General features: G+C 45.3%; 2 protein-coding genes across 6 annotated transcripts in view; both read left to right on the top strand.

Moving 5' to 3' along the window:
* Positions 1–37: 37 nt before the first annotated feature.
* On the top strand, positions 38–14,172 carry DSCC1 (DNA replication and sister chromatid cohesion 1). 3 transcript variants are annotated; one of them, XM_070477474.1, is made up of 9 exons: positions 38–317; positions 2,579–2,747; positions 5,185–5,319; positions 8,337–8,427; positions 10,621–10,759; positions 11,269–11,321; positions 11,533–11,687; positions 12,792–12,940; positions 13,033–13,639. In XM_070477474.1, the coding sequence occupies exons 1-9, from the start codon at positions 148–150 to the stop codon at positions 13,130–13,132; spliced, it is 1,161 nt and encodes a 386-aa protein (XP_070333575.1). In that variant the 5' UTR covers positions 38–147; the 3' UTR covers positions 13,133–13,639. The 3 variants fall into 3 exon arrangements, with proteins under 3 accessions (XP_070333575.1, XP_070333576.1, XP_070333574.1); XM_070477475.1 differs by lacking the exon at positions 13,033–13,639 and adding an exon at positions 13,695–14,172 and having other exon boundaries at positions 40–317; positions 11,560–11,687; XM_070477473.1 differs by lacking the exon at positions 13,033–13,639 and adding an exon at positions 13,695–14,172 and having other exon boundaries at positions 42–317.
* Positions 14,173–16,279: 2,107 nt separating this feature from the next.
* Positions 16,280–25,789, top strand: part of TAF2 (TATA-box binding protein associated factor 2) — a 78,862-nt gene continuing 69,352 nt past the window's right edge. For 2 of the 3 annotated variants that reach the window (XM_020872154.2, XM_070477467.1), the window contains exons 1-3: positions 16,280–16,659; positions 17,285–17,338; positions 25,035–25,195. In XM_020872154.2, coding sequence (XP_020727813.2) covers positions 16,576–16,659; positions 17,285–17,338; positions 25,035–25,195 — 299 coding nt within the window. In that variant the 5' untranslated portion in view covers positions 16,280–16,575. The remainder of the gene's footprint in view (positions 16,660–17,284; positions 17,339–25,034; positions 25,196–25,789) is intronic. The other variant, XM_070477466.1, reaches the window with a different exon arrangement.

Below are 25,789 nucleotides of genomic sequence, written 5' to 3'. Positions count from 1 at the left end.
CGCCCGGCCGCCGGGCGCGCCTGCGCCGCCGCCCCGCCCCGTCCCTGGCCCGCCCACTGAGGCCGCGCTCCCCCCGGCGGCGCGCTTTTCCCGCGCGGTTTCCCGAGTCGGGGGCCCGGCTCGGTCGCCCCCCGGCCCCCGGCGGCGATGGAGAGGACCCGCGCCGAGGTGGACGCGACGCTGCAGACCGCCAAGCTGGACGCGGCCGAGCTGCTGCCCGCCGCGCACTGTCTGCGCTTCGGGCCCGCGGCCACCGGCGACGTGTGCCTGCTGGAGCTGGAGCCCGCGCTGTGCGCGCAGCTGCGCGCCGGGCGCAGGTGGGGGGGACACGGGGGGTGCAGAGAGGGGGCCGGGGGACAGGGCCGAGGGGGGACACAGCGAGTAGGCGGCCGGAGAAGAGACCCGGGGGCGGGGGCGCAGAGAGGAGCCCGCGCTGCGCCGGCGGCTGCTGGCGGGCGCGGGTCCGGAAGCGGCGTCCGCGGAAGTCGGGGGCTGTTCCAGAACCGCGCTCCCAGGCCGTGCGCCGAGCACCTGCGTTTTACCGTGACGCCCGGTGATGGTGTCAACATTGTAAATTACAGAGTTCCTCTCGCCTTCTCCTTAGGTTTATTTTACCCAGGGTGTAGCCAGGACTTTGCGGGGAGAGGTTTAAAACTTTTTAAAAAACAGATTTGGTAATTGTGGAAGGCCCTCAACAAACAAACTAACAAACAACTTGCTTGGGGTCACTCCTGATAATCTAAAGCTGTTTTCTAGTTCTAGGTCTCCTACACATTTGCTGCAAGACCATGGGTTAAAAAACATGCAGGAGAAGTCCATTCTCTGTCGCAGCTTTGTGCAGCCCCTGGACATGAGGAGTTAGGGTTCTTGTTTAACTTTCTTCTGCACTGCTGTTCCTCTCACACCTGCATTTTATTATGTAGTTGTGGCCAGGTGGTGAAGAGTCTGCCTGCCATGCAGGAGACCCGGGTTGGGAAGATCTCCTGAAGGAGGGCTTGGCAACCCCCTCCAGTACTCTTGCCTGGAGAATCCCATGCGCAGAGGAGCCTGGTGGGCTGCAGACCGTGGACTCTAAAAGGGTCGGACACAACTAGAGTGACTCACCTTTGTTATCTTATAGGCTTTTAAAAATTGGGGACTTCCCTGGTGGTCCAGTGGCTAAGACTCTGCGCTCCCAAGGCAGGGGGCCGAGGTTCAATCCCTGATCAGGGATCTAGATCCCACAAGCTGCGGCTAAGACCTGGTGCAGTTAAATAAATTTGTTTTCTTTTTAAATTATGCCGCCTTTAGGCTGTCTTTCACTTTTCTTACTTTAGTCATCAAACATTATTATAGGCTAGTCTTCAGATGCTAGTAGTGAACGATCTCTCAGGAACTGAGGGAGAAGCATCACTGTGGGTTTTCATCCCAGCTGAGTTGGCAGGACTTTGAGAAAAGACTTAAGGTGTGAGCACAAGCTTTGTCCAGTTATAGTTAATCTAGCTGGCAAAAACCAGAATGAAAAGGAATGTTAAAAAATTTTTTTTAAATTTTTTGGTGAGGGAAGGGGTTGTTGTTTTAAACAAAATATTTGAAAGAGATGGTGCAATGTGGACATATATGTTAAGAGTAGGTACTTGGGACTCTTAAATGTTGTTAGCACCAGGAAGCTTTAAAAAAAAAACACCACCCTTTATTTTCACTTAAATGAAAGATTAGTTTTTTTTTTTTTAATTCAGTCTTTTAGTTCACGGTTTTTATTACTTATTTAAAAGAAGTGAATTGGGTACAGGAGGATTAAATATAGACAAGGAAGACTGCCAGAATCAACTCCGTTTTTGTTATCTCCATTATCTTCGTCATTTATTTTTCTCCTTCCCCCTTCTCACTTTTGACCTTACCCTCTTCCTTCTTGCTTTTTTTCTACCTGTGACCCCTTGTCAGAGACATCGTTTACTCTAGTTTGTAAACATACCCATTGCACATTTTTCTTTCAGCACTGTGGCCTTCTTTTCTCAAGGTCCCAGTTTCTTTGCAGCATAGGTGATGATTAGGCCAGGATGTGCTCATTTGATGGTGAGGGGTTGCTCAGGCCAAAACAGGAAGGACCACTTGGGTGGGTACCATGGCCAGCAGCATAGTCCTCATCAGGGAGCTTATTAGTAATGCAGAATCCTATGTCCCATCCCAGACGAATTGCATCCTGACCTGCTTTTTAACAGGGTTCCCTAACATGCATACTCATAAATTTGAAAAGTATTGCTTTAGTGATTTTAGAAAGCTGTGACATCTTGACTGCAGGTTACAGATACTCTTCCCAGCGGTTTACACAAAGAAGCCATGTGGTGACATTTGGCCTCTTTGGATTTGGTGGGTTTTTTTTTTTTCCTGTATGGAGTTATTTTTCCTTAGTGAGTCCTTGCCCTGTGGAGCCCATCATTGGGGGTGGGGGGGGTGCCCTGTGAGAGGAGGGGCCAGACATAGCCTCAAGACTCCGTTTTAAATTCTGGAAACCTAGAGGGTTTTGGAACTGTGTGTAATGAGGCTGGCCATTAGTGTCTCAATAAGTCATGTATTTTTTCCCCCCATTTTCCTGCAGTCTAGTGATTCGTGGTGATAAGGATGAGCAGGCTGTTCTGTGCAGTGAAGACAAAACATACGATTTGAAAGTAGCAGACACTTCCAATATGTTGCTTTTTATTCCTGGTTGTAAAATTCCAGAGCAGCTGAAGATGGAAGAAACACACTGTAACATTATTCACACTGAGGTACTGTCTTCTATTTCCTGACTTATTTGCAAAAGACAACATGCTTTTAATTGAAAACTAAATTATTGAAGTGTGGGACTTCCCTGGTAGTCCCGTGGTTAAGACTCTGTGCTCCCAATGCAGGCAGCGTGGGTTCGGTTCCTCCTTCAGGAACTAAGATCTCCCATGCAATGAGGCCAAAAAAAAAAAAAAAAGAAAAAAAAAAACTGAAGGTGTGAAATGTATAATCACAGAGAATCTGAAAATTTCTCTGATGAAATTGGAAATTTCTCAGCATTGTTTTTGTTTGGAGTCATGTAAAGTTGTCTTTATTTTCCCAATGTAATGTTTAAGTCCCAGATAAGCTGACCATTTTCTGTAATATAGAAAATTTACTGTTAGGTGACTCATTCTAAAAGTTTTACCTATTTTCAGGGAGTTTTGCTGTGGATAGGTTTTGAAAGGTGATTTCCTCAAACTATAGCTAGTGCATTAGGTGGCATAGGGAAATGAAAAAATAGGTTTTTGAAGGAAGTCTGTTTCTCACCTTTGAAGTTGGTTTAGTTCTTTACTGTCCATAGCCATGTATAACAAATTCTTAATTACTTTGGAGACTACTGATGGCAAATACCAAACAAAAGTTTCTATCCTGGCTAGATAGTTACACATATATAGTCAAAGCACCTTAATTCTATTAGATTAACTTCAAACCAACTACTTCCTAAAAATAGAATTGGAATAGAAATAAGGGAAAATACTGGGACACTTGAGTGGTTCATTTGATGTCGCTGGAACAGGGGAACTGCCAGTAAATATCCTACTTTGGTTTCTGTAGAGTTATGTCTTTGATTGTAAGGAGCTATAAATTTTGACTTTCATCCTTTTGGAAAAGATGTTATTTTTACCTGTCTTGTGGGTGTTTTGGAGAGGGTAGGAACATCCGTGAGTACCTCTGAGCTCTTCTTACCGGAGTTCTGTGCTCTGGGACAGAGACCTGCTAGCCAGAGTTTCAGAATCTTCGGGTTGCACTTCAGATGCTTAAAGAGGCTCGGTAAGGAATGCGCCTGAGCAGAGCAGACTGCATTGATAAATGGCAGTGGGTACCCAGGCTCGGGGGTCATAGGGAATGGGGGTCTGTGACAGATTGGGGTGCACAGGCCTCAGGCAGGTAAGTTGGTGCTTCTTGGCCTTGTGGGAAAGCCGTCCAGCATTGCCAGACCTTCCGATTTCTTTTGTCCAAGTGAAGCTTAAAATTTAGGTTTTAGGGGGCAAAATCTTATTTTTCAATGTTGGCAGCTAATTAAAAGTCCATACTAAACTTCCTTTTCTCCCTCAACACAAAGGCACACCCCAACATCTGTGTGCTGGGTCCAGCGGGCAGGGTGCCTCTTTGTGAACTGTGCACAAGCTCAGTGGTCTTTCTGTTTTGGTCCTTGAGCTTTGCTCAGACTCCGCGGCATCTCTGCCCGGCTCTGGACCTTGTCTCATCAGTCACAGCTTCTGGTTTGAGAGTGGATGCGTCCCCTGCCCTTCCGTCTTAGAGCTACAGTGGATCCCAGAGAGAATCCATTTCAACCTTTTTCCATTTCTTTCATGTGAAACAATTATTGAGCATCTACTACGTGCTGGTGTTGATTGGGCAAATCCTGGGGATTGAAGAGAAGGATAACAGCAATTTATCTGTCCTTTTGCCACTATCACTTGATTTGAGTGACAGGCCTCTCACTGTTTCTCAAGTCCAGTAAGGAATTAGTTGCTCTTCTACCCAGTGGAAGCTCTTGCATTGAATAGAAGTCTTTCTTTTTTAACATCTGCTTAATTTTAGCATCATGAGCAATACAGAGCAAGAGTGCCCCCTCTTCACTTTAATATCTATGCATAATTTGAAGACTGTGATAATGTCTCTTCTTTACTTTCTGTTTTTCAGCCTAAATATATTCTTTCTATGTTTCCACCTGGTTTGCAGAATTGGCACCTTCCTGGTCATTCTTTTCTGGGCACATTCTTAAGTTTCCAGAATACACTTGAGATGTGGAAGGCAGGAGGAGGGGGTGACAGGAATAGATGGTTGGATGGCATAACCGACTCCATGGACATGCATCTGAGCAAACTTTGGGAGATCATGAAAGACAGGGAAGCCTGGTGTGCTGCAGTCTATGAGGTTGCAAAGAGTCGGACGTGACTTGGCCACTGAACAACAATGACAAAGGAAGAAGCTTAATTATCCATTCTCAGTATGTTGGCAGTGTCTTCTTGATTGAGGTTTAAACAGATGTGACCTGCAGATGTGTAGCCATGTCAAGCACACGGCTGGATGAGCACCTTCTTGGCAGAAAGCAGAATGACTTGGCTCCCTTTTCTTGCTTCTAATGGAGGATAGATGTGTTGGATGAAATTTTGTATGACATTTTCTTTTAGGATGGCCCCTAAAAGATTATGATGTATTTGTAATCTCTAGATCTTTGGTTTTACTAACAATTACTGGGAATTAAGAAGATGTAGACCTAAACTAAAGAAGTTAAAGAAACTTTTGATGGAAAATACCTATGAAGGACCTGACAGTGAAAAAGAAAAGGATTCCAGTCACTTAAAAGTAAGACTGTTATTTTCATTTTTTAAATTGGAATTTTAAAAATAGAGCTATAGTGACATTGTTTAATGGTGAAATTCTTTTTAAAGTTCATATTATGAAAATTTCACACATACCCCAAAGCAGAAAGACTGATAAGTTGACTCTGTTGACCATTTATCAATATTTTGTCAATCTCATTTCTTCTGTCCCTTACCACCTTCCACCATATTTGTACTAGAAGTTCAACTGATAGACTTTTTTTCTTTGTCATTGGCCTTATTGAGATCTGATTAATATACCAAGCAATTTGCTTATTTTAAAGTGTGTAATTCAACAGCTTTTAGTGCATTCACAGAGCTGTGTGATCATAAACTTGATGAAGCTTAGAATATTTTTTATCACCCCTCCAAGGAAACTCTACCCCTTAGCTGTTCCCTTAGTCCTGCCTTTCTCTCTCTCCCCTCAGCCCTGACCCCTCAGTCCCGCCTCTCTCTCTCTCTCCTCAGTCCTGACCCCTCAGTCCTGCCTCTCTCTCTCTCTCTCTCTCTCCTCAGCCCTGACCCCTCAGTCCTGCCTTTCTCTCTCTCTCGCCCCTCAGCCCTGACCCCTCAGTCCTGCCTCTCTCTCTCCCCTCAGCCCTGACCCCTTAGTCCTGCCTCTCTCTCTGTCTTTCTCTCTCTCTCCTCAGTCCTGCCTTTCTCTCTCTCCCCTCAGCCCTGACCCCTTAGTCCTGCCTCTCTCTCTGTCTCTCTCTCTCCTCAGCCCTGACCCCTTAGTCCTGCCTTTCTCTCTGTCTCTCTCTCTCCCCTCAGCCCTGACCCCTCAGTCCTGCCTTTCTCTCTCTCTCTCTCTCTCTCTCGCCTCAGCCCTGACCTCTCAGTCCCACCTTTCTCTCTGTCTCCCCTCAGCCCTGACCCCTCAGTCCTGCCTCTCTCTCTCCTCAGCCCTGACCTCTCAGTCCCCACTTTCTCTCTCTCTCTCTCCCCCCTCAGCCTTGACCCCTCAGTCCCGCCTTTCTCTCTCCCTGCCCTCAGCCCTGGCCCCTCAGTCCTGCCTCTTTCTCTCTCTCTCCTCAGCCCTGACCCCTCAGTCCCGCCTCTTTCTCTCCCTGCCCTCAGCCCTGACCCCTCAGTCCTGCCTTTCTCTCTCTCTCTCCTCAGCCCTGACCCCTCAGTCCTGCCTCTCTCTCTCTCTCCTCAGCCCTGACCCCTCAGTCCTGCCTTTCTCTCTCTCTCTCCCCTCAGCCTTGACCCCTCAGTCCCGCCTTTCTCTCTCCCTGCCCTCAGCCCTGACCCCTCAGTCCCGCCTCTTTCTCTCTCTCTCCTCAGCCCTGACCCCTCAGTCCCGCCTCTTTCTCTCCCTGCCCTCAGCCCTGACCCCTCAGTCCTGCCTTTCTCTCTCTCTCTCCTCAGCCCTGACCCCTCAGTCCTGCCTTTCTCTCTTTCTCTTTCTCTCTCTCTCTCTCTCTCCCCCCTCAGCCCTGACCTCTCAGTCCCACCTTTCTCTCTGTCTCCCCTCAGCCCTGACCCCTCAGTCCTGCCTCTCTCTCTCCTCAGCCCTGACCCCTCAGTCCCGCCTCTTTCTCTCCCTGCCCTCAACCCTGACCCCTCAGTCCTGCCTTTCTCTCTCTCCCCCCTCAGCCCTGACCTCTCAGTCCCACCTTTCTCTCTGTCTCCCCTCAGCCCTGACCCCTCAGTCCTGCCTCTCTCTCTCTCCTCAGCCCTGACCTCTCAGTCCCACCTTTCTCTCTCTCTCTCTTCCCCCCTCAGCCTTGACCCCTCAGTCCCGCCTTTCTCTCTCCCTGCCCTCAGCCCTGACCCCTCAGTCCTGCCTCTCTCTCTCTCTCTCTCCCCCCTCAGCCCTGACCCCTCAGTCCTGCCCCTTTCTCTCTCCCTGCCCTCAGCCCTGACCCCTCAGTCCTGCCTTTCTCTCTCTCTCTCTCCTCAGCTCTGACCCCTCAGTCCTGCCTTTCTCTCTTTCTCTCTCTCTCTCTCTCTCTCCCCTCAGCCCTGACCTCTCAGTCCCACCTTTCTCTCTGTCTCCCCTCAGCCCTGACCCTCAGTCCTGCCTCTCTCTCTCCTCAGCCCTGACCTCTCAGTCCCGCCTTTCTCTCTCTCTCTCTCTCCCCCCTCAGCCTTGACCTCTCAGTCCCGCCTTTGTCTCCTCTCTGTCTCCCACCTCAGCCCTAGGCAGCCAGTAATCTACATTCTGTCTCTTGATTTCCTTCTTCTGGGCATTTTGTATGAATAGAATTAGATAAGTGGCCTTTTCTGGCAGGCATCTTTAACCTAGCATGCTGTCTTCAAGGTTCATCCATTACTTTTCATTGCTGAGTAATACCCCGTCTTAGGGATATACCATATTTTATGCATCCATTCATCAGTTGATGAACATTTGGGTATTTCTGCTTTTTTATTGTTGTTGATTACTTGCTTATTAGGAGTAACACTGCTGTGAACATTCATGTTCAAGTGTCTAGTGAACCTATGTTTTAACTTTTCTTGGCTATGTATAGACACACACACTAAAGAGTGAAATTGATGGGTCCTGTGGTCACTCTCTATGGGCTTTATATAGAATGCTTATACAGAAATCCTTTGCCAATTGTCAGGTGGATTACTTTATTATTAAATTGTTAGAGAGTTTTTTATGTAATCTAAACACAAGCTCTTTTGACAGATAAAATTTGTAAATATTTTCTTCTATTTTATGAGTTGTTTCACTTTCTTGACTTTTTATAAAAAAATTGTGGTAAATGTACAGAGATTTTCATTTTGATGAAATCCACATAATGTGTTTACATTTTATTGCTTGTGTTTTCAGCATCATATCTAAAATGATTGCCACATTCAACATCACAAAGATTTGCTGTTTTCTTCTAAGACATTCTCTGATTTTGTCTAGTTATCATTACATATTAACTGAAGAAATTAAGCTATAAATATTGCCTTATCTGTCCTATGTATTTATTCCCTCAAAATTCAATGTTTGAAAAAAATTATTTGTCCTAAAATGCGTTTCTTGTTTGTTTGTTTCAGTATACGACTGAAGATTTGCTTGATCAAATTCAGGCAAGTGAGGAAGAAATAATGACCCAGTTACGAGTTCTCAATGCCTGTGAAATTGGAGGTAGCGTTACTTTCTGTTACCAACAGTGGTGGAGTTGGGTATAATACGAGAGGGGTTTTTTACATCTCCCTGTGTTTACCGCTGTTGCATACTGTTTATTTAGTCCTCTTCTGGTCTCAGAGATGACGATATTTCTGTTCTGGGGTGTGGGGCAGAGACTCCATGTGATCACCTTTAACAAGGATGTCAGTCTCTGACCAGTGACTTTATTTGCTCCTTACAGGCCTTTTCCTTTGGACTAAGTGGTAATGGAAGAGCCACATTTGATCAGGAAAGGTCTTAGATATCAGGTAGTCTGTGCCCTTCATTGTCTTTACTAGGTGAGGAAACCAAGGCCTGGAAAGGGAAACAGACTGGTCCAGGGCTCCATGTCGAGATAGTGACAGGATGAGGCATCAAACCAGGTACTTGAACTCCTGGTTCAGAATAAACTCATTGTGTTTCCAAACTGCTTGGAAGATACATTTATTCTTGTGATCACTAACATGCTTTTGCGTAAGTGTGAAGCAGTTTATGCGATAGACCTGTGTGAAAGCAGCAGCAGCAAGAGATTGATGGAGTAGCCCAGCAGAACCTTCTGCGACGCTCTGACTTTCGTCCGGCCCGTAGGGGTGGAGCAGGAGCCCCCTCCTCCCCACCCCAGCCCTTCCCCTCCCCACCCCCCACGTTTGGGCCTGCATTCATGCTTGAGGAGATGTTTGTGTGCTTTTCTCACCCCTCTCAAACTTGCCCAGCGAAGCAGCTTAATTCTGCACCCATGTGTTAGGAAGGAGGAAATTGGCTTTGTTTGGTGGATGCAGTTTTCAATTTACTCACAATCTTCCAAGCAAGATTAGCTTCTGTGGTCAATTCTGCTGAGTAAAACAGCTGCACATGACATCAGAACTAACTGGAAGCACTTAGTTCTTTGTTGCGGTTCCTTGAGTTTTTAATTGTGGATGCCTGCTTCTAATTACTATGGTATAGGGATACCATGAATATTAAGGTTAAGAATAGAAAAATGGAGTTAATGCAGCCCTCTGCATTTTTTGTTTATTGCATGGGAATGGATAGTATTTTGGTGTGTGCATGGGTTGGTGGGATGCATAGATTTTTTTCCTAGTTGTCTTTTTCAATTTTGCTTCGGAACAAGCACATTTCAAAGAAACAAAGCAAAACTTTGGAATTTTGCTTTTGTTAAAAATACCGTGTTTTAGCATGGAATGTTCCATGTTTATTCAGAATAAGAATAGGCGCACTCTCCCTTGGGAATGATGGGTGTGCACTTGATTTGTTTCTCCGGGGATCGTGGCAGTGTCTTCAGTCATAAGGTGGCATTTCATCAGCTTTCACAGGAATTGGGAAATATATTTGGCACCCAGCCTTTGTTCTGCTGCTGGTCCACTTCGTACCTGAGTCTGTTATCTCGTGAATGAGCTAGACTTCTTTGTTAAAAATATATTTGATCTTCCATTTGGCTGCCTGGCGTCTCAGTTGTGCGGCATGTGGGTCTTCTCTGCCTCTTAACGGGACCCTTCGCTGTGGTGCACATTTTCCAGCTGTGCTCCTCGGGCTTCGGCAGTCGGCGCACACAGGCTCTCTCGTGGCGTGCAGGCTTAGCTGCTTCTCGGCATGCGGGATCTTAGTTCCCCGACCAGTGATCCAGCCCACATCCCCTGCATTGCACGGCATATTCCTGACAACTGGACCACCAGGGAAGTCCTTGAACTGGACTTCTTCATGAGCACGAGACCGCCTCTGCAAGGTGGCTGGCGGGAGAGTGTAACCGTGCCAGCGCCCTGCTGCCGAGGTCTCCGTGTGGAATACCCGGCCCGAGACCTGCAGCTCATCTGTGTGACCTTCTCAGAAAATGGCCGCACCAGCTGCCGGATTCCCCATTCATTTAGAACAAGATTATTAGGAGGTAATTGAAGTTTAAAGCACTTGAAAAAAAAGTCAAAATGTTGGTCATGTGGGAAGTACCCTTTAAAAACCACCTGACCTCCCTTGACAGAGTTTGCAACGATTGGGAGAAAAGCCGCAACAGAAGCATTGTTTATCAAGAAAGCTAAGACTTACCATGTCTCTTTTTTGCAGTGGGCCAAGAGTATACTGCTACTGTATCAGTCTTATCAGTCAGTTCATTTGTTTAAATTAAATATGTTTAAATTAAAATGAATGTTCTTTGGTAAATTTAACTTTGGGAATTTATAGGTTATTGGAGGATTCTTGAATTTGATTATGAGATGAAACTTCTGAATCATATAACTCAGCTTGTGGATTCCGAATCTTGGTCTTTTAGCAAAGTTCCTTTGAATACATGCCTTCAGGAACTTGGACCATTGGAGCCAGAGTAAGTATTTATTCCCCATCCTTCCAGATTTTCTTAAAGGGAAAGAAAATTATTATCCAGGGTAGGACTAAACCCAGGGCATAAACTCTTTATATATTAATACTGCATAGAAATCTAAAAAATGATACAACTAAAAAGGACTTGGGAATTTGGGTCACTGGAGTGAATAAATGTGTCACTTTTTTTCCTGCCATTAAAAATATAAATAAATAATTATATATGTTATTTTATAATAAATGTATGCTCACATGATTTGTATAAAAATATTTAACATGGGGCCTGGCACATCATAGCTTTCCAGTATATTTTAGTTTTTATTTTTTTTTAAAGTTTCTTGGCTGTACCACGTAGTATGTTGGATCTTAGTTTCCTGACCAGGAATCAAACTTGTGCTCCAGGGAAGTCCCAGTATTTCAGATTTATATCTTAGTTTATAGTTAGCAGTAGCGTTTGAAAGTTAATGCATAAAATTGTGAAAACTTTTCAAATAAGTGTTTAAAATTTTTCAGGGAAATGATTGAACACTGTCTTAAATGTTATGGAAAGAAATACACAGAGGAAGGTGAGATTGGGAGAGTATTTTAATGGGTGTTTTAACTTGGTGTGTAAAACTTGGCATACCTTTTGAAGTGTCTTCCTGTTAAAACTCAGATCTCCACGGGGGGCTGGGAGCTGAGTTGTGTGTGCTTCCTTCTGGGAATTTGCAACGAGGGAAAGGGGACGGTGGTTCAGCTCAGAAGACAGTGTGACGCCGTCTGCTGCCCTGTCCTTAGGTGAAGTTTATTTTGAACTGAGTGCAGATAAGATATGCAGAGCTACAGCGCAGATGCTACTTCAGAATGCAGTGAAATTCAATCTCGCCGAGTTTCACGAAGTGTGGCAACAGAGTGTTCCGGAAGGAATGACGACCAGGCCGGATCAGCTGAAGGTAGGGGCGGCGCGACTCCCTCCACGACTCCGCAGGTTACGAGGTCAAAGGAAGGCTGTGTTGGAACCGAATATGGAGACAGTTAATTTCCCTGCCTGAGGAGTGCACTCCACATTCAATCCATCACAAAAATCCTTTAAAAAAACAAAGCAAAAACCCCACAAACCCCACTTAATTGAAGTATAATTTACATATCACAGTCTGCCCGTTTGTAAAGGATTTGTAGTAGATTTAATGAGTTTCCAGCCACCACAGTCTAGTTTTAGAACATTTGTCACCTCAGTAAGATCTTTTGGGCTCATTTACAGTTAGGTTGATGCCTGGGCTTCCCTTGTGGCTCAGCTGGTAAAGAATCGGCCTGCAATGCGGGAGACCTGGGTTCAGTCCCTGGGTCGGGAAGATCCCCTGGAGAAAGGAATGGCTACACACTCTGTGGTTCTGGCCTGAAGAATTCCGTGGACTGTATAGTCCATGGCGTTGCAGAGTCGGACACAACTGGAACCTTCACTTCCTAGGCTTCCTGGGATAGTGGAACTTAGAGCAGGTTTGGGCAGCAGGCACAATGAGTTCGTATATAAGTTCAGCTGAAGAGGTCTGGTGCTTGGACGAGGGATTTGAGGTGGAGTGCAAATATTACAGTCGTTAGCAAGTGAGTGAGTGGTGGATGGAGTCCCAGGATAGTGCCAGTGAAACAGTTAGAGGGGTGGTCTAGGGGCCCAGGGAATTAAAACATCAGGTCAGGAGAAAAGGTATGAAATCGTGATGTAGGCTTAAAGAGGAAGAGGTGATCAATACTAATGAAGTAAAGGGGGCTAGTGAGAGGAATCCAATAAAGGGCCCATGGGCTTGGCAGTGACAGCTCACAGTGAGCTTTAGAACTAGAGCCTTTTCACTAGGCTGGTGGTGGTAAAAGCCAGATTCTAGAAGGGAAGGGAAGTGACTGCTCAGAGGTGCTCTCTTTATGAAAAAGGTAAGCTGCTCAGCTTCACGATGCTGAGGTTTTAAATACCTCGGGCTAAGCTCAACATAAGGTAAAAGAATGAGTCTTTTTTTTTTTTAACATTAGACCATTACTTGAACTCTCCTTTTTCTCATTTCTTACAGGGTTTGGCCTTGGTGGATAGACAGTCAAGACCGGAAATCATATTTCTGTTGAAAGCAGAAGACTTACCAGAGGGGGATCAGGAACGTTTCAATAGTCTGTTCTCTCTGAGAGAGAAGTGGACAGAAGAAGATATTGCTCCATATATTCAGTGAGTGATTTATTACGAATGGATTTCGAGGACTGTTCTTTTTCTGACAGTAGCATAGGGCTTCAGTGTTGTTTTGTGTGCTTCCTTCCCAGCTTTCTCAAGTTCTGGCTGGCCCTCCTCTTCTCATTCTGCATGAGTACTGATGTGGCTGGCAGGGTGTGTGTCAGCTCTCTGCCTTTCTGCTGTGTCTAGAACCACTTCTCTGCTCTTCCTGCCCACTGCAGCTCTCAGAGGGACAGTCTGCTGTGATCCCTCCTGTGACTGTAAGGCAAGCATTCCTCTCTAACGGCCACCTTCTTTCTTGCCTGCTGCCTTAGTTTAAAACATTTTGGGAAAAGTCAGAATTCATAAGAAGTTCACCCTGAAGTTACTGCTTGCCAGACTGACCCAAAATCCACTAACAAACCCTACCACTTCCTCACTGGGCCTCTTGGGGCCTCTCTCTGCTCTTTACCCAGCCTCAGTTTCCTTATATCTAACATGGGGTTAGATAATACATGACTCATACTCTTACCATGAAGGTTGTCGATAATATATACGTGTAATATATCTAGTTCAGTTATGGCTTAGTAACCTCTCTTTACACCTATCTCTCCCACAAATACATACCCTTATGTTTGTTGGAAAGGTGGACTTAGGGGAGAAAGATATAAAGAACTAGTGCTGTGAATATCATGTTATGTTCCCTAGACTATTTGTGATGTTCATTTTTTTGGTTTTATTTTGTTCATTAATTTTTTTATCGTTCCCACAGAGATTTGTGTGGAGAGAAGCTAACCATTGGTGCACTACTCACAAAATATGCTCGATCTTCAATGCAAAATGGTGTCAAAGTTTATAACTCAAGAAGACCCATTTCTTAAAAAGAACAAGTTTTTTCTTTGGGACTAAAGTTGCTGGATATAAGAAAGTGTTTTTTTATGTATTTGTATAGCAGACTTTGAAAAACCTAATGCCTTGAGGCCTTTTCGACTCATCTTAAGTATTTTAAAACTACTGCTCTATTTTCTTAAAGGTGATAGGATATTTTGTCTTTCAGGATATATTTGTTTCATGTACACAGTGTAAACAAGGACAAAAGTGTTACTTTCTACATTTAGTATATCTTGGCAGTCTATATGAGTTCATTTATAGAGTAACAGGTTTGGTTTTTTATATTGAAAATTGCATTTCTTTAATTAGGATTTGACATTCTAGTGATTAATAAATTTGAAAGTTTTCAGAGAACTAAATACGAATAATTTCCTAGAAGAGAATTATTTACTTAAATACCATTTCCCAAGTGAGTTCCCCTCTACTTTTGACCTTCCACCAAATCAGGAAATCACATGCTGCTATCAGTTACTTAAGGTAGTTGTTTGTATTGATGCTCATGGCTCCTGTTCCCCTGGCTGCTGTAGATATGATCTCAGAAAGACAACAGTGAGTGGTCCTGAGAGAGATCTTGGTTCCCTGCCCCGGAATCAAATCTGGGTAGCCTGAATAAGAAACAGAATCCAAGCTGCTAGTCCACCAGGGGCTAGAAAGTGAAATTGAAAGTGTTAGTCGTTTAGTCGTATCCGACTCTTCGAACTCATGGACTGTAGCCCCTCCAGGCTCCTCAGTCCATGGGATTCTCCAGGCAAGAACACTGGAGTGGGTTGCCATTTCCTTCTCCAGGGGATCTTCCCAACCCAGGGATTGAACTCAGGTCTCTGGCATTGCAAGTGGATTCTTCACTGTTTGAGCCATGGGAAGCACCAGGGGCTAGAGGCAAGAAGTAAAGTTCCCCTGGCTGTCACCTCCTTTGAAAACAAAAATGTTTTGAGGAGGCAAAAACTAAATACAGGTACAAAGTTTACTTTCAGAGATAACAGCATAACAAGCGGGGGAGCACAGAGACGGACAGTTTAAGACAGAGTAAGGCAGAAATACACACAGAAAGAAAGGCTGTGGCCGTCCTCCCTAACGGGCAGGAGCGCCGTAAAGGTGCCTTCAGTCACTTCGCTGGGACAGTTCTTCCTGGTCTTTGTTTTCCTTTGGCCCATCTTCTTCTTTCCCCACATCTGATGTGTTCTCCGGAGATGAGGTGCTCTAAGGTCCAAGCGCAACTTTTCGCTAAAGATGGATTGCGCCACAGAGACGAGTGGAGTCTCGGTGCCCTGCCTCCCGTTTTTGCCTCCAGGGGCCTCTCTGCAGCTGTGCAGTCAGGCGGTTTCCGTGGCCTCGGGAATGGCCGTCTTACCTCAGTTCCAGCAGAGTGCGGCTTCTGCAGCTAGCTCTGCCCTTGGAGTGCGGGGAAGACAAAGCTTCAGTTTTCTACACTTGACAGACGCCGGCTGCCCAGCCAGGGGCCTGTCTACCTCCTACCTCAGATACGCTCTTGGGCATGCAAGTCTGTGTACTACTTCACTGCTTATTTGCCTCCCATTCTTTCCTTAACCCAGTGACCTCTTTTTAACCCAGTTGCATCTATCTTGATAAATATTCTCCATCTTCCATGCAAAATGGTATTAAAAAGGTTGTAATTCAAGAAGACCCTTTCAATACTAATCCCCTGTGAAGAATACTAACAATAGTTTATAATCCTATAATGAAGGATACTGACACAGGTAATACTCAAAAACTACAAGTAATTTCTGGTTTTGGAATGCTTGATAAAGTTATTTTACATCTTTATTTTCCTAGTGTGTTTTTCTTTAGACCAAAGTTCAAATTAATTTTAGCTAATGAACTTGTCATCAGGATAGTTTGAAGGGTTAAACCTGGTCCAAAGTTAAAAAAAAAAAGTTAATGGGTAATCCACAATTAACAAAGATTTAACTGTCACTGGAATTTACAACCGTTTTATTCTCATGCACATGAAATGCAGATGACTCAAAATAGTCCGGTGTTTCAATAATTCTACATCTGTATAATCCACTTATTTAATTAATTTTTCAATAAATACCGAGGCAGCAATGCCTAGTGAGGACTCGAGCTCGAGTTAGACTCCTTGAGGTGTAATCTCGTCTTTTCCAGCCTAAGTCACAGCTCCGGTGAGTTAAGGGTTCTTTTTACACAGCAGGAGGGACGCCTCCTGGTTTCCTACGTCCCGGCCCCTGGCACTTTGAAAACCTCGTCCCCGTGCTTTTCAGTCTTTGCGATACATCTTTATTCCTCTAAAATTTAATGTTTCGCCTTTCCGTCCTGCTGTGCTCGCGTCATCCACAAAATATCTGTCAAGTTTCCTCAGCTTCAACGGTTCTCAGCCGCCGTCTGCACACTAAAAAGCAAACGCAAAGCCCGCTGCTCGCCAAGCCCCGCCCACGGCCAACAAGACTTCCGGCTGCCGCCTCAGCGCTGCCCTACTTCCGCTGACGTCAGGGGGTCAGAGGTGACGAAAAAGATGTCGGCTGGCGGGCGCCACTGGACGCTGCTGTGGGGAGCGTCTCCGTGACAGGCGCTCGGCGGAGACGACGGACTATCCGAGTCCCCCGAGCGAGTGTGAAGGGCTGCCGCGGCTAATCGGGCAGGGCCGGGCGTGGAGCCGAGGGCACCCCCACTGGGGCGTGACTGTTGGGAGCGTGCAGGAACGGCGAGCGTCGGGTGCCCAAGGCCGGTGATGCCCCGCCGCCGCCCGGAGGCCGGGAAGCCGAGCTCCGCCGGGCCCCTTCATGCCGCCGACTGGCTCTGACCCCGCCAGAATGAACAGGAAGAAAGGAGACAAGGGCTTTGAAAGCCCAAGGCCGTATAAATTATAAGTATTTTTGTCTGCATCTCCCTTTCTTCTGGGGCTTTCTGGGTGGCTCAGACGGTTAAGAATCCGCCTGCAATGCGGGAGACCTGGCTTCGATCCCTGGGTCGGGAACATGCCCTGGAGGAGGGGAGGGCTACCCACTCCAGTATTCTTGTCTGGAGCATCTCTTGGACAGAGGAGCGTGGCGGGCTACAGTCCATGGGGTCACAGAATGGACACGGCTGAGCGACTAACACTTCTCCTAGGTTTGGTTTTCATTAGTTAAAATTAATTAGTTTCAGTGATCGCTTGAAACTGACTTAGTGGGCCTGGAAAGCCTAGTGGGAAACTGGAAGCTGCCCACAGTTTTGTAGGGCGAAAATGTTTTGAATGACAAGGTAATTTCAGCAGATTTACTGCCCCTTGCAGTTTAACGTATCTTTTTCTTAAATTGCATTTTTGTCCAAAAAAATTTATTTTTGTGGCTGTTGCTGAATTTTAAATGAACAAGTTACCCTAATTTCTAGGGTTTTAACATGAAAAATAAGTATGATTTTGAGCTGCTTAGAACACAGTTCTTGTTTACACTGGGATTGAATTATGCATTGTTTAATAACTGAATTATTTTCTTTATTCTTTAATGTACAACCCATCAGGTCGTCTGCATCAACAACATAAACTTCCAGAGAAAATCTGTTGTGGTAAGTATATTCTTAGCAATTATAAGCAATAACAACACCATGGTTTACATTACGTAGAAACTTTCTGCTCCAGGTCATGGGTTTTGAGAATAGATATGAATTAGAATTCAAACGTGTATGACTTCAAGAGCCATGGCCTGCTACTATACTGGCCAACACCTCAATTCTCCCTTTCCTTTTTTCCTGTTTTCTGGTTAAAATTTATTTCTTTGAATATGTTGTGGAATATGAAAGTCTACATTACCAAACATTTTAGAATTGTGTATGAAACAAGAATAAATCCACAGTGAGATTTTTTTCTGTGAAAAAATTAAGGTTGACACACACACTAACTTGACTGTTCAGAGGCTGCTTTTGTTTTTTGATTTTTGCCGGACCTTGTTTCCCTGGCATTGCTTTGTAGTAAAGTTCTATGTAAAGGTGTTTGAAACCTAGTAATTGCCTTCCCCCCAATTTAGATGTATAGATTGTTATATCCATATGGATTGATGTACATGCATATATATATCCATATATGATCTATATCCAAATATCCATATGGATTGATATATCCATTCTAGGAACCCCGTTGATAGCCTAAGACCCAGGGTTATGAATCTGCAGAGCTCCTGTTTCTTCTATTTTCCGTCTCCTCTTTGTGCCTCTCATTTGACCACCCTGACCAGCAGCTGGAAGGCTAGTGCCCAGTTAATGCATCTTCTTGGATACAGAGTAGGGTAGGGGGCAGATTAGGAAGGGCAAAAGGAAGATATCTACAACAGTCTAATCCCTTTTGCCTCCAGATCATCCTCTCAACACTTCTGTTTAGATGACAGTGTTCCCAGCTTAAGGAAGTCCCATCAGCTATTGTAGCATTAGTTACGTGTGGCATTAGCTAACTACTTGTTTTTGTAAGTAAAGTTTTATTTGAACACAGCTACACCCATTTATTTATAAACTGTCTAAAGCTGCTTTAGAGCTACAATGGCAAAGTGGAATAGCTGTGAAACTGTGAGGCCTGTAATATCTGTTTAGTCTCTGGCCCTTTAAGAAAAAGTTTGCTGATCCCTGAAGTAATCCATTTGTGTGAAGAAATGGCAGTTTCAGCATTTTTCCCACCTGAAATATTAGCTATTGCCTGTAGTAGAAGAAATGTGGGTAAAAGAATGTGAAAATTAGTTACTATAGCCTTTGCTTTCTTCGGTTGATATCAAGGTCAAAGTTTATGTACATAACTTTCTTATTCTTCCACCTATTCCTTTTTTCTCTTTCTTGACAGCATTTCTTTTGGTCTGTCGTAGACCTTCATTTTGCATCCTTGCTGGTTTCGACGTCATTGGGGTTGTTGCGGTTTTCCATTGATTAGGACTGTTTGTCAGGAGGACCTCAGAGGCCTTCCATTGAACTCCCTGAACTGCAAACGGAGTGCTTGCTTCTGTTGTGTAACAGAATCTCAGTTGCTGCTAGTCTCTCAGCCGGGACAGTGACCCCTTACTGTGCCTGTTGGTTCAATGGCATGAGGAGCCTGAAGTGGCTTAGTCTCAGCTTCCAATTTAATAAAGCCGTGGCTCTGTGCCCTGGTGGATGCGTTCCTCCTTTGGCCACTAGGCTTCTGAACGCCCCAAACCTGAGGGCTTCAAGACAGGAAGCAAAATTCTTTCAGTGGCTTTTTGAAGCAGTAGGGAACATAGCCACTCCAGCTTTTGCCCCTTGGCTCCCAGGTCTGTTTGGCTATGGAGAGGTGACCTGATGTTATAATGTCATTCACTGGTTTAGGGTGGCCTCCTCTTGGAGGTCTCGGTTGTGCTGTAGCTGAGCCTTCTTTAGTTGATCATGTTGGTCACTTCTGGATGAGAGGACAAAATTAATTTTGCATGTAAAATTTGTGTGTAAATTCTGCCACACTTTTCTCTACACCTGGAAGTGTGTGTGGGATAGTATGTTGACACGGATGTACATTGTATTAACAGGGAAGGAATATCTGGACTGTGTGTCTGTTTTTGTAAGGGTGAATTCCTGTCTCCCCTCTGTGGTACCAGCTGTCTAATGGAGTCATTTTACTGCTGAGTGACTAGCTCACCCTTCCTGGGAGGACCCCTTGTTAGAAGCTTTGATCCTCTGCTGGGGGCGGTGGGCGCTCAGCATGGATGATGGCCAGATCAGGCTTTGCTGAGGGCAGAGCACGGTGTTGGGTTCGTGTGTAGCCTCCATTCTTGCCACCGTGACCACTTTGTGTGTTAGCAGGGTAGGGGAAAGAGTCTGGGCACATCTGCTGGATAGATGATCTTGCCAGTTGATTTTGGAGGGCCCCCTCTGCAGTCTCTGAGGATGCTTCTGTTAGTCATTTACGTGATAACATTTTCATATTATACCTACTCTGAGAAATTCATGTGTACACTTTTCCCATCACCCTCTTATTTTCAGTCTTTTAGTCTTGTTCTTTACACATTCCTAACCAGCTGGCCAACCTAGCAACTGCCCCCGGATCAGTGCAGAAGTGTCTTGGGTCATTCCTATGTCTGTAGACGCTCTACCACCTGTTCTGTTTGCCGGCATCCAGCCCACAGGAGGGTTTTCTTCCACTGTGTTTCAGGACTACACTTCAGTGAGTTCTGATGGCAGCTGCCATCCAGGTTCAACTGTGCTAGCATGCTGTACAGACTTATTCATAATTGAGGCTTGTGCTTTGTACTATTGTTAAACTTGGGGAGCTCTCCATGAGGTCCTGGGTGTGGATTGAAGGGGGGAGTGGAGATTGGATGGGAGCAGGTCTCTTTGGGCTCTGAGTCAGTGGTCACGCTGTTTGCTTTTTGTGCCTTGGGAGCCTGCTGGGCCTGGTCTGGGGGTGTCGCTTCTGTTAAAAGGTGGAAGCTGCACGCACTCAGTTCGTGATGGCCATTCCAGGTTAACAGAAACTCCCTGAAACTGTTGGAAGCCGCATGGTCGTGTGTTTGGTCTCTCCTGCAGGGTCTAGTAGCAAAGCAGTAGTTGCTTTGCACATAGAAAATAGTTGTTGGCGGAAGAGGTCACGGGTTTCCTCTGAAACCCCGGATGGCAGTGCAGTGTCATCCTGGTGGAGGAAGCCAGGGTCAGTGCAGCGTCCCTGTCTGCCGGCACGGCCCTGTGCTCCTGGCTCTGCTGAGCCACACGGCCCGAGGGGGGCCCGCCCGGACCACGCCTGACCCGCTGCAGTGTCATCCTGGTGGAGGAAGCCAGGGTCAGTGCAGCGTCCCTGTCTGCCGGCACGGCCCTGTGCTCCCGGCTCTGCTGAGCCACCGGTACCTTAGAAACTCTGCTGATGTGGCAGTCCCCTGAGTGTCCATGAGATTTGACTCAGCCTCTGCCATCCATGGGTTTTCTAGTAAGGTGTTATTGAGAACTTGCCTTTCCTTCCTCACCAGGTCCAGATGGTGTAGTGTTGTCAGTATAACATACGAGTGTAATTCTGTTTGGGCTATCCCGCAGTCAGGAGACTTTTGAACTTTGTTTTGACTGAACAGAGAGTTGATAGAGTTATTAGTTACTAGATGATAGTGATGGGGTTCTTATGTCTAGAAGACAACCTGCTTCTGTTTTTTTTCCCTGATGGGAATTGAGGGGGAAAAAATTGCTTGATAATTCACGGCAGTATTTGCTACCAGGAGCTGTGCTGGTTTGCTGCGGTCAGAGTGTCACTTCTGTGGTTGTGGTTGGCAAGTTTGTGATAGTTCACGATCATTCTGCAAGACCCACTTGGCTTTTGCACTGGCCAAATAGCTGAGTTAAACGAAGGTGGAGTAGGCATCGTCCGCGTCTCTGGGGGCGCTGATCTCTGCCATTCCCCAGAGGTGTTGGGTTGTGTTGATTTACTCTTGGAGAAGGGGGAAAGGTGGCCTGTTGGTGTCCTCTCAGTCCTTCCTCCGTAGACCTCACTCAGCGAGATCAGAGAATGACTGTGAGGGTTTGCCAGTTACTAAAACGTATCCTGTATGTTTGGACTGGGTAATAAACACCAGGCCTACACTGAGATAGATGTGGGAACCCCTTAAACCCCTTTATTACTTGACCTCCAGAGGTCACCAGTCTGGGGAATTCCCTAGCAGTTCAGTGGTTAGGACTGCATTGTTGCTGCCAAGGGCCCAGGTTCAATCCCTGGTCAGGGAACTAAGATACATAAGCTGCACTGCCTGGCAAAAGCAATCCCCCTCTGCACCGTCCCCCCCAACACACACACACGCACACCCCGACTTCTAATCTCCCCAGTGGACTGTTGTAATGTTCTGGGACTCCAGGGACTAGTGTCAGTTCTGAACCAAAATATAGTAACTCAAGGAAAAGGGCAAACAATAATTTATTTGAGGTGACATAGAAGTTAAGACTTAACAGAAAGATAAGCGAGAGTTGCAGATGTCTGTGAGCGTGGGGAAAGGTCCTGTGAGAGGAGAGGTGGTGTTGTAAGAGGAGGCGATCAATAGACCGTGATTTCTGAGAGCACTGCGGAGGGTGCCTCTGGCAGAGGGGTAGAGGCGACGTCTCACGACAGGAGGAGGAGGGAGGCACGCGCAGCGGGAGGGCCAGAGCTGGTGGTCGACAGAAGAGTGGCTCAGGGTGAGGGTCTTAGACGGGCAGGGGAGACAGGAGCCCTGAGAACAGCGGGGAGGGCTGTGGAGAGGAACCGGAGCAGGCCAGGAGCGGGGGCGTGCTGTGTGGTCGAGTGGGAGGTCTGGAAGGGAAGCACAGGCTTCCGGACATCGAGGCGTAAAACGTCGGCGTCGGGGCGGCGCTGAGCACTGATGGAGTGTCTCTCGGGGTGCAGTCGTGATTGCTGTCCTGGAACGGCTGTGAAGATGGTAGGAACTGAAATGCAGGAACTTACCGCCCGGATCAACTGGGTCCATGTTCGTGTCCCAGCGTGATGGGTTAGAAAGGGAAAGTAGGAACTTTCAACACATTTTGGGGAATTTGGGAGTTATTAATGAAAGGAACAGAGGATGCTGTTCTGTGTGGCATGAACGCATAGGAAAGGAAGTGGAATCTAAGAATAACAAAAACTTTTACTGGATGCCAGCTATGATTTTAAGTGCTTTCCTTGTTTTAAGTTGCTCAGTTACAATAACACCAAAAGGTAGGGAGCGTTGCTGTTCTTGCTTTGCAGATGAGGAAACTGAGGTACGGGCTTCCCAGGTAGCTCAATAGTACAGAATCCTCCTGTCAATGCAGGAGACAAAAGAGCAGGATTGAGACACAGGCTCAGTCCCTGGGTCAGGAAGGTCCCGTGTAGTAGGACGTGGCGACCCACTGCAGTATTCTTGCCTGGAAAATTCCATGGACAGACGAGCCTGGCAGGCTGTATAGTCCATGGGGTTGCAGAATCGGACATGACTGACTACATCACCAATACCACCGCCACAACCCGAGGTATAGAGAGCTAGAGTAACTTAGCACAAGCTCATACACCTACTGAGAAGTTGAGCTGGGACCTCAAGAACACGAGGACACTGTTCTGCCCTTGCTCTCACAGCCTGTGCTGTGCAAAAGCCTGAAAAAAGTCTAGAAAGAGCGGAAAGAGGGTGGTTTCCTGTTTTCCCCTCCTCTAATTTATACTGAATAAAAGAATGTAGAGCTTCTTTTCAGAGGGGAATCAAGAGATGTTTCATCTGAGGCTGGGAAGTAAAGGAGCTTTCAAAAAGGTTGACTAGCAGAGGGACTCTAGGAGGGACTCTAGGAGCACGGTCAGGGTCAGGTGCTGGGGCGGGAGCAGGAGCAGGAAGAGGGAGCAGTTAGGAGCCCTGGGGGCTGCGTCCTGCTCCAGCTGTGAGGCAAGTCGGTGGGTCTGCGCCTGGCAGGCAGGTGTAGGTTAGGGCTCTCGGTGGTGTCAGAGACCTGATGGTTCAAGGAGGCTGGGCTTTCCCTGTTGTGATACAGTATATTGCATTCACTGTTTTATTACTGTTGCCCTTAGTTTAGAAAGCCGAAGCTTATTCTTCTGCTCATGTAACTACTTCTTGACAGCAGTTTCCATAATCTTTTCTGGGTCACTTTTGATGTTATCTTAGTTTTGCTTAGTCTTTCGTCTAATCCAGGATCATCCATGTCGATTGGTCATTGGATTGCTGATGTGCTAGTTAAGGGACTTTAGATCTTTCTACAGTTGCTCACAGTTTAACACCTTTCAACTCAGACTTCATCAAATGTTTTGCTTCTGCTTTTTTTGTTCTTATCTGCTTCCAGGCAAATAGATCTGTTCAGATGGTCTAATTTAAAGATGTTTGACTCTGTTATTTGTCAGTTGGGGAGAAGGGGGATCTAGATGGGCTTTGAGAGGTTGGGCTGAATGTTATCTAAAAAAAAAAAATTCTTAGGTATTATTGAAAAGCATTGCACTGTGAGACATTGTGGCATAGTGGGGATCAGTTGTGATCATGTAGATGTGGGTTTGACTCAGTTCTCCGCTTAGTAATGATTTGATTTTCTTAATTCTTAATCTGTATAAAGTAATACTTATCTTTTGAAGTTGTTAATGGGATTAAAATATACAAAAGTATTTAGTGTAATGTGTAACATATAGTAGTGCTTAATAATAGCCCTTAAAATTGTTGTAATGTTGTTCTCTATGGTTATTGTCTGAGTTTTATTTTAGATATTCCTGTTTCAACCCTTGAAATGTTACTGTTTCATGCCCTCCCATATTTTGTGTTTTCAACCCAGAATATTAAACTTGCTGGACATACGTTCCATGTTTCACTGATCTGTCTTTCCGATTTGATTCAGAGCAAGAGGGTAGTGGACAGTGGATGTAACTGTCTCTCGTGTCTTTGGTCCATGCTTCAGATAGCTTGCTCGCCACCAGGCTGAGGTACGGCCTTTGGGACTGCTTGGTAGAAAATCAGCCAGCACTTAGATGTGTCTGCTGCTCTTGGAGGCTGCAGTGGATTTTTCCCTCCTTGCCTGAGTGTTTCTTGTAACTCTTGCTACTTCACGTGCCCTGATTTACCTCCCATGAGCAGAGGTGCATACTGATTAGCTTTGATGGTATAGTGTTTACTCTGTTTTGAGGGACAGTTTTCTTTCTTTTTTTAGTAACATTTGTTTATCTTTGGCGTGTCTGGTCTTAGATGGGGCACACGGTATCTGTCTTTGTGGTGCTGGGGCTCCTTGCTGTGATTCGGGGGCTCCAGAGTGTGTGGGGTCAGTCATTGGAGCTCTCGGACCTTGTTGTCCTGTGGCGTGTGGGATCTTAGTTCCCTGGCCAGGGACTGAGCCTGAGTCCCCTGCAGTGGGAGGTGGATTCTTAACCTCTGCACCACCAGGGAGGTCCCCAGGGGCAGTTCTCTTTTACTCCCTGAACTGGTTTTGAATCTCTTTTCGCTCTTGGATTTTTTTCTCCTGCCTCCCTGTTTGGGTTCCAGTCTGTCTATAAATTCTTATATTTGAGAATTTCATATATAAAATTTTTATATTTGAGGCATTTTACTTTTTTTTCTAGCATCTGGTTTAATTTTCACTGATAGTGAATGTGAAACACCAGAATGATAAAGTGTACAGAATTCATACCCTTTTAGTCACTCGGCCAACCATCCTTGAGGTGAAGTTACCTGGGGAGCACTTGTATGTGTGTGGCTATTTGAGATTCTGTTTCTGGAGTATAGTGTGTGTACAAGTAGTAGAAATCAAAGAAATACGTTGTAAAGTATACCAGTATTAATCATAATGAAGTTATTATTCCTTATCTTTACAGGGCTTTGTGGAACTGACTATATTTCCCACAGTTGCAAACTTAAATAGAATCAAGTTGAACAGCAAACAGTGTAGAATATACCGAGTGAGGATCAATGATTTAGAAGCTGCCTTTATTTATAATGATCCAACCCTGGAAGTTTGTCACAGTGAATCGAAACAGTAAGTTACACACTTGTAAAAGTTGATATTTCTTAATTTTTTTATTTTCTGTAATTGTATAACTTCTGTTGCTTCTGCCACTTTGCCCATTTGATTCAGGAAATTTTACTGGCTCTGGTCAAACATAGTAAGTCATTAAGTTTCCTTTATCAGAGAACTTTAAGTAAAATTTTTTTAGCCAGTTTTCGACTTTTGTTTTTTAAAAAATAATTTGTTTCAAAGATATTAATATGATCTTCAGGAATTAGGGGATACTGTAATCTGTACAGCAGAAACTACTTTATTCTATGAAATACTTGACAGCTTTATAAAATATAAAAATAGTCTGAAATACCTTATTCCTTCACTTTAAATACTGCATCTGTCTAGGCTACTTCTGATTTTATCAATAAACACGTATTTTTAATGATCAACTTTATGTTCTACATTTTTCATTTAAATACTTTGTTTTCACTTTGTTATTATTTTTATGGTCAGGCAATATTCCATTTACTCAGTATACTGTAGATTGTCTGATTATTTTCTAGATTTTTTTTTTTTCTTTTACTTTGAATTATTTCCTTAGGAAAATAGGATTGCTTATTATTCTTATGG

Source organism: Odocoileus virginianus, chromosome 15 (assembly GCF_023699985.2).
Source record: "Odocoileus virginianus isolate 20LAN1187 ecotype Illinois chromosome 15, Ovbor_1.2, whole genome shotgun sequence".
Lineage (NCBI taxonomy): Eukaryota > Metazoa > Chordata > Mammalia > Artiodactyla > Cervidae > Odocoileus > Odocoileus virginianus.
This window is presented reverse-complemented; position numbering and strand designations above follow the sequence as displayed.

What these genes read in the sequence shown, in the direction of transcription:
- DSCC1 (XM_070477473.1), top strand. Translation starts at nt 148, where the DNA reads ATGGAGAGGACCCGCGCCGAGGTGGACGCGACGCTGCAGACCGCCAAG. An exon ending in AGGATTCCAGTCACTTAAAA is followed by an intron (nt 5,320 to 8,336) that starts GTAAGACTGTTA and finishes TGTTTGTTTCAG; the next exon opens with TATACGACTGAAGATTTGCT. An exon ending in CTTGGACCATTGGAGCCAGA is followed by an intron (nt 10,760 to 11,268) that starts GTAAGTATTTAT and finishes AAAATTTTTCAG; the next exon opens with GGAAATGATTGAACACTGTC.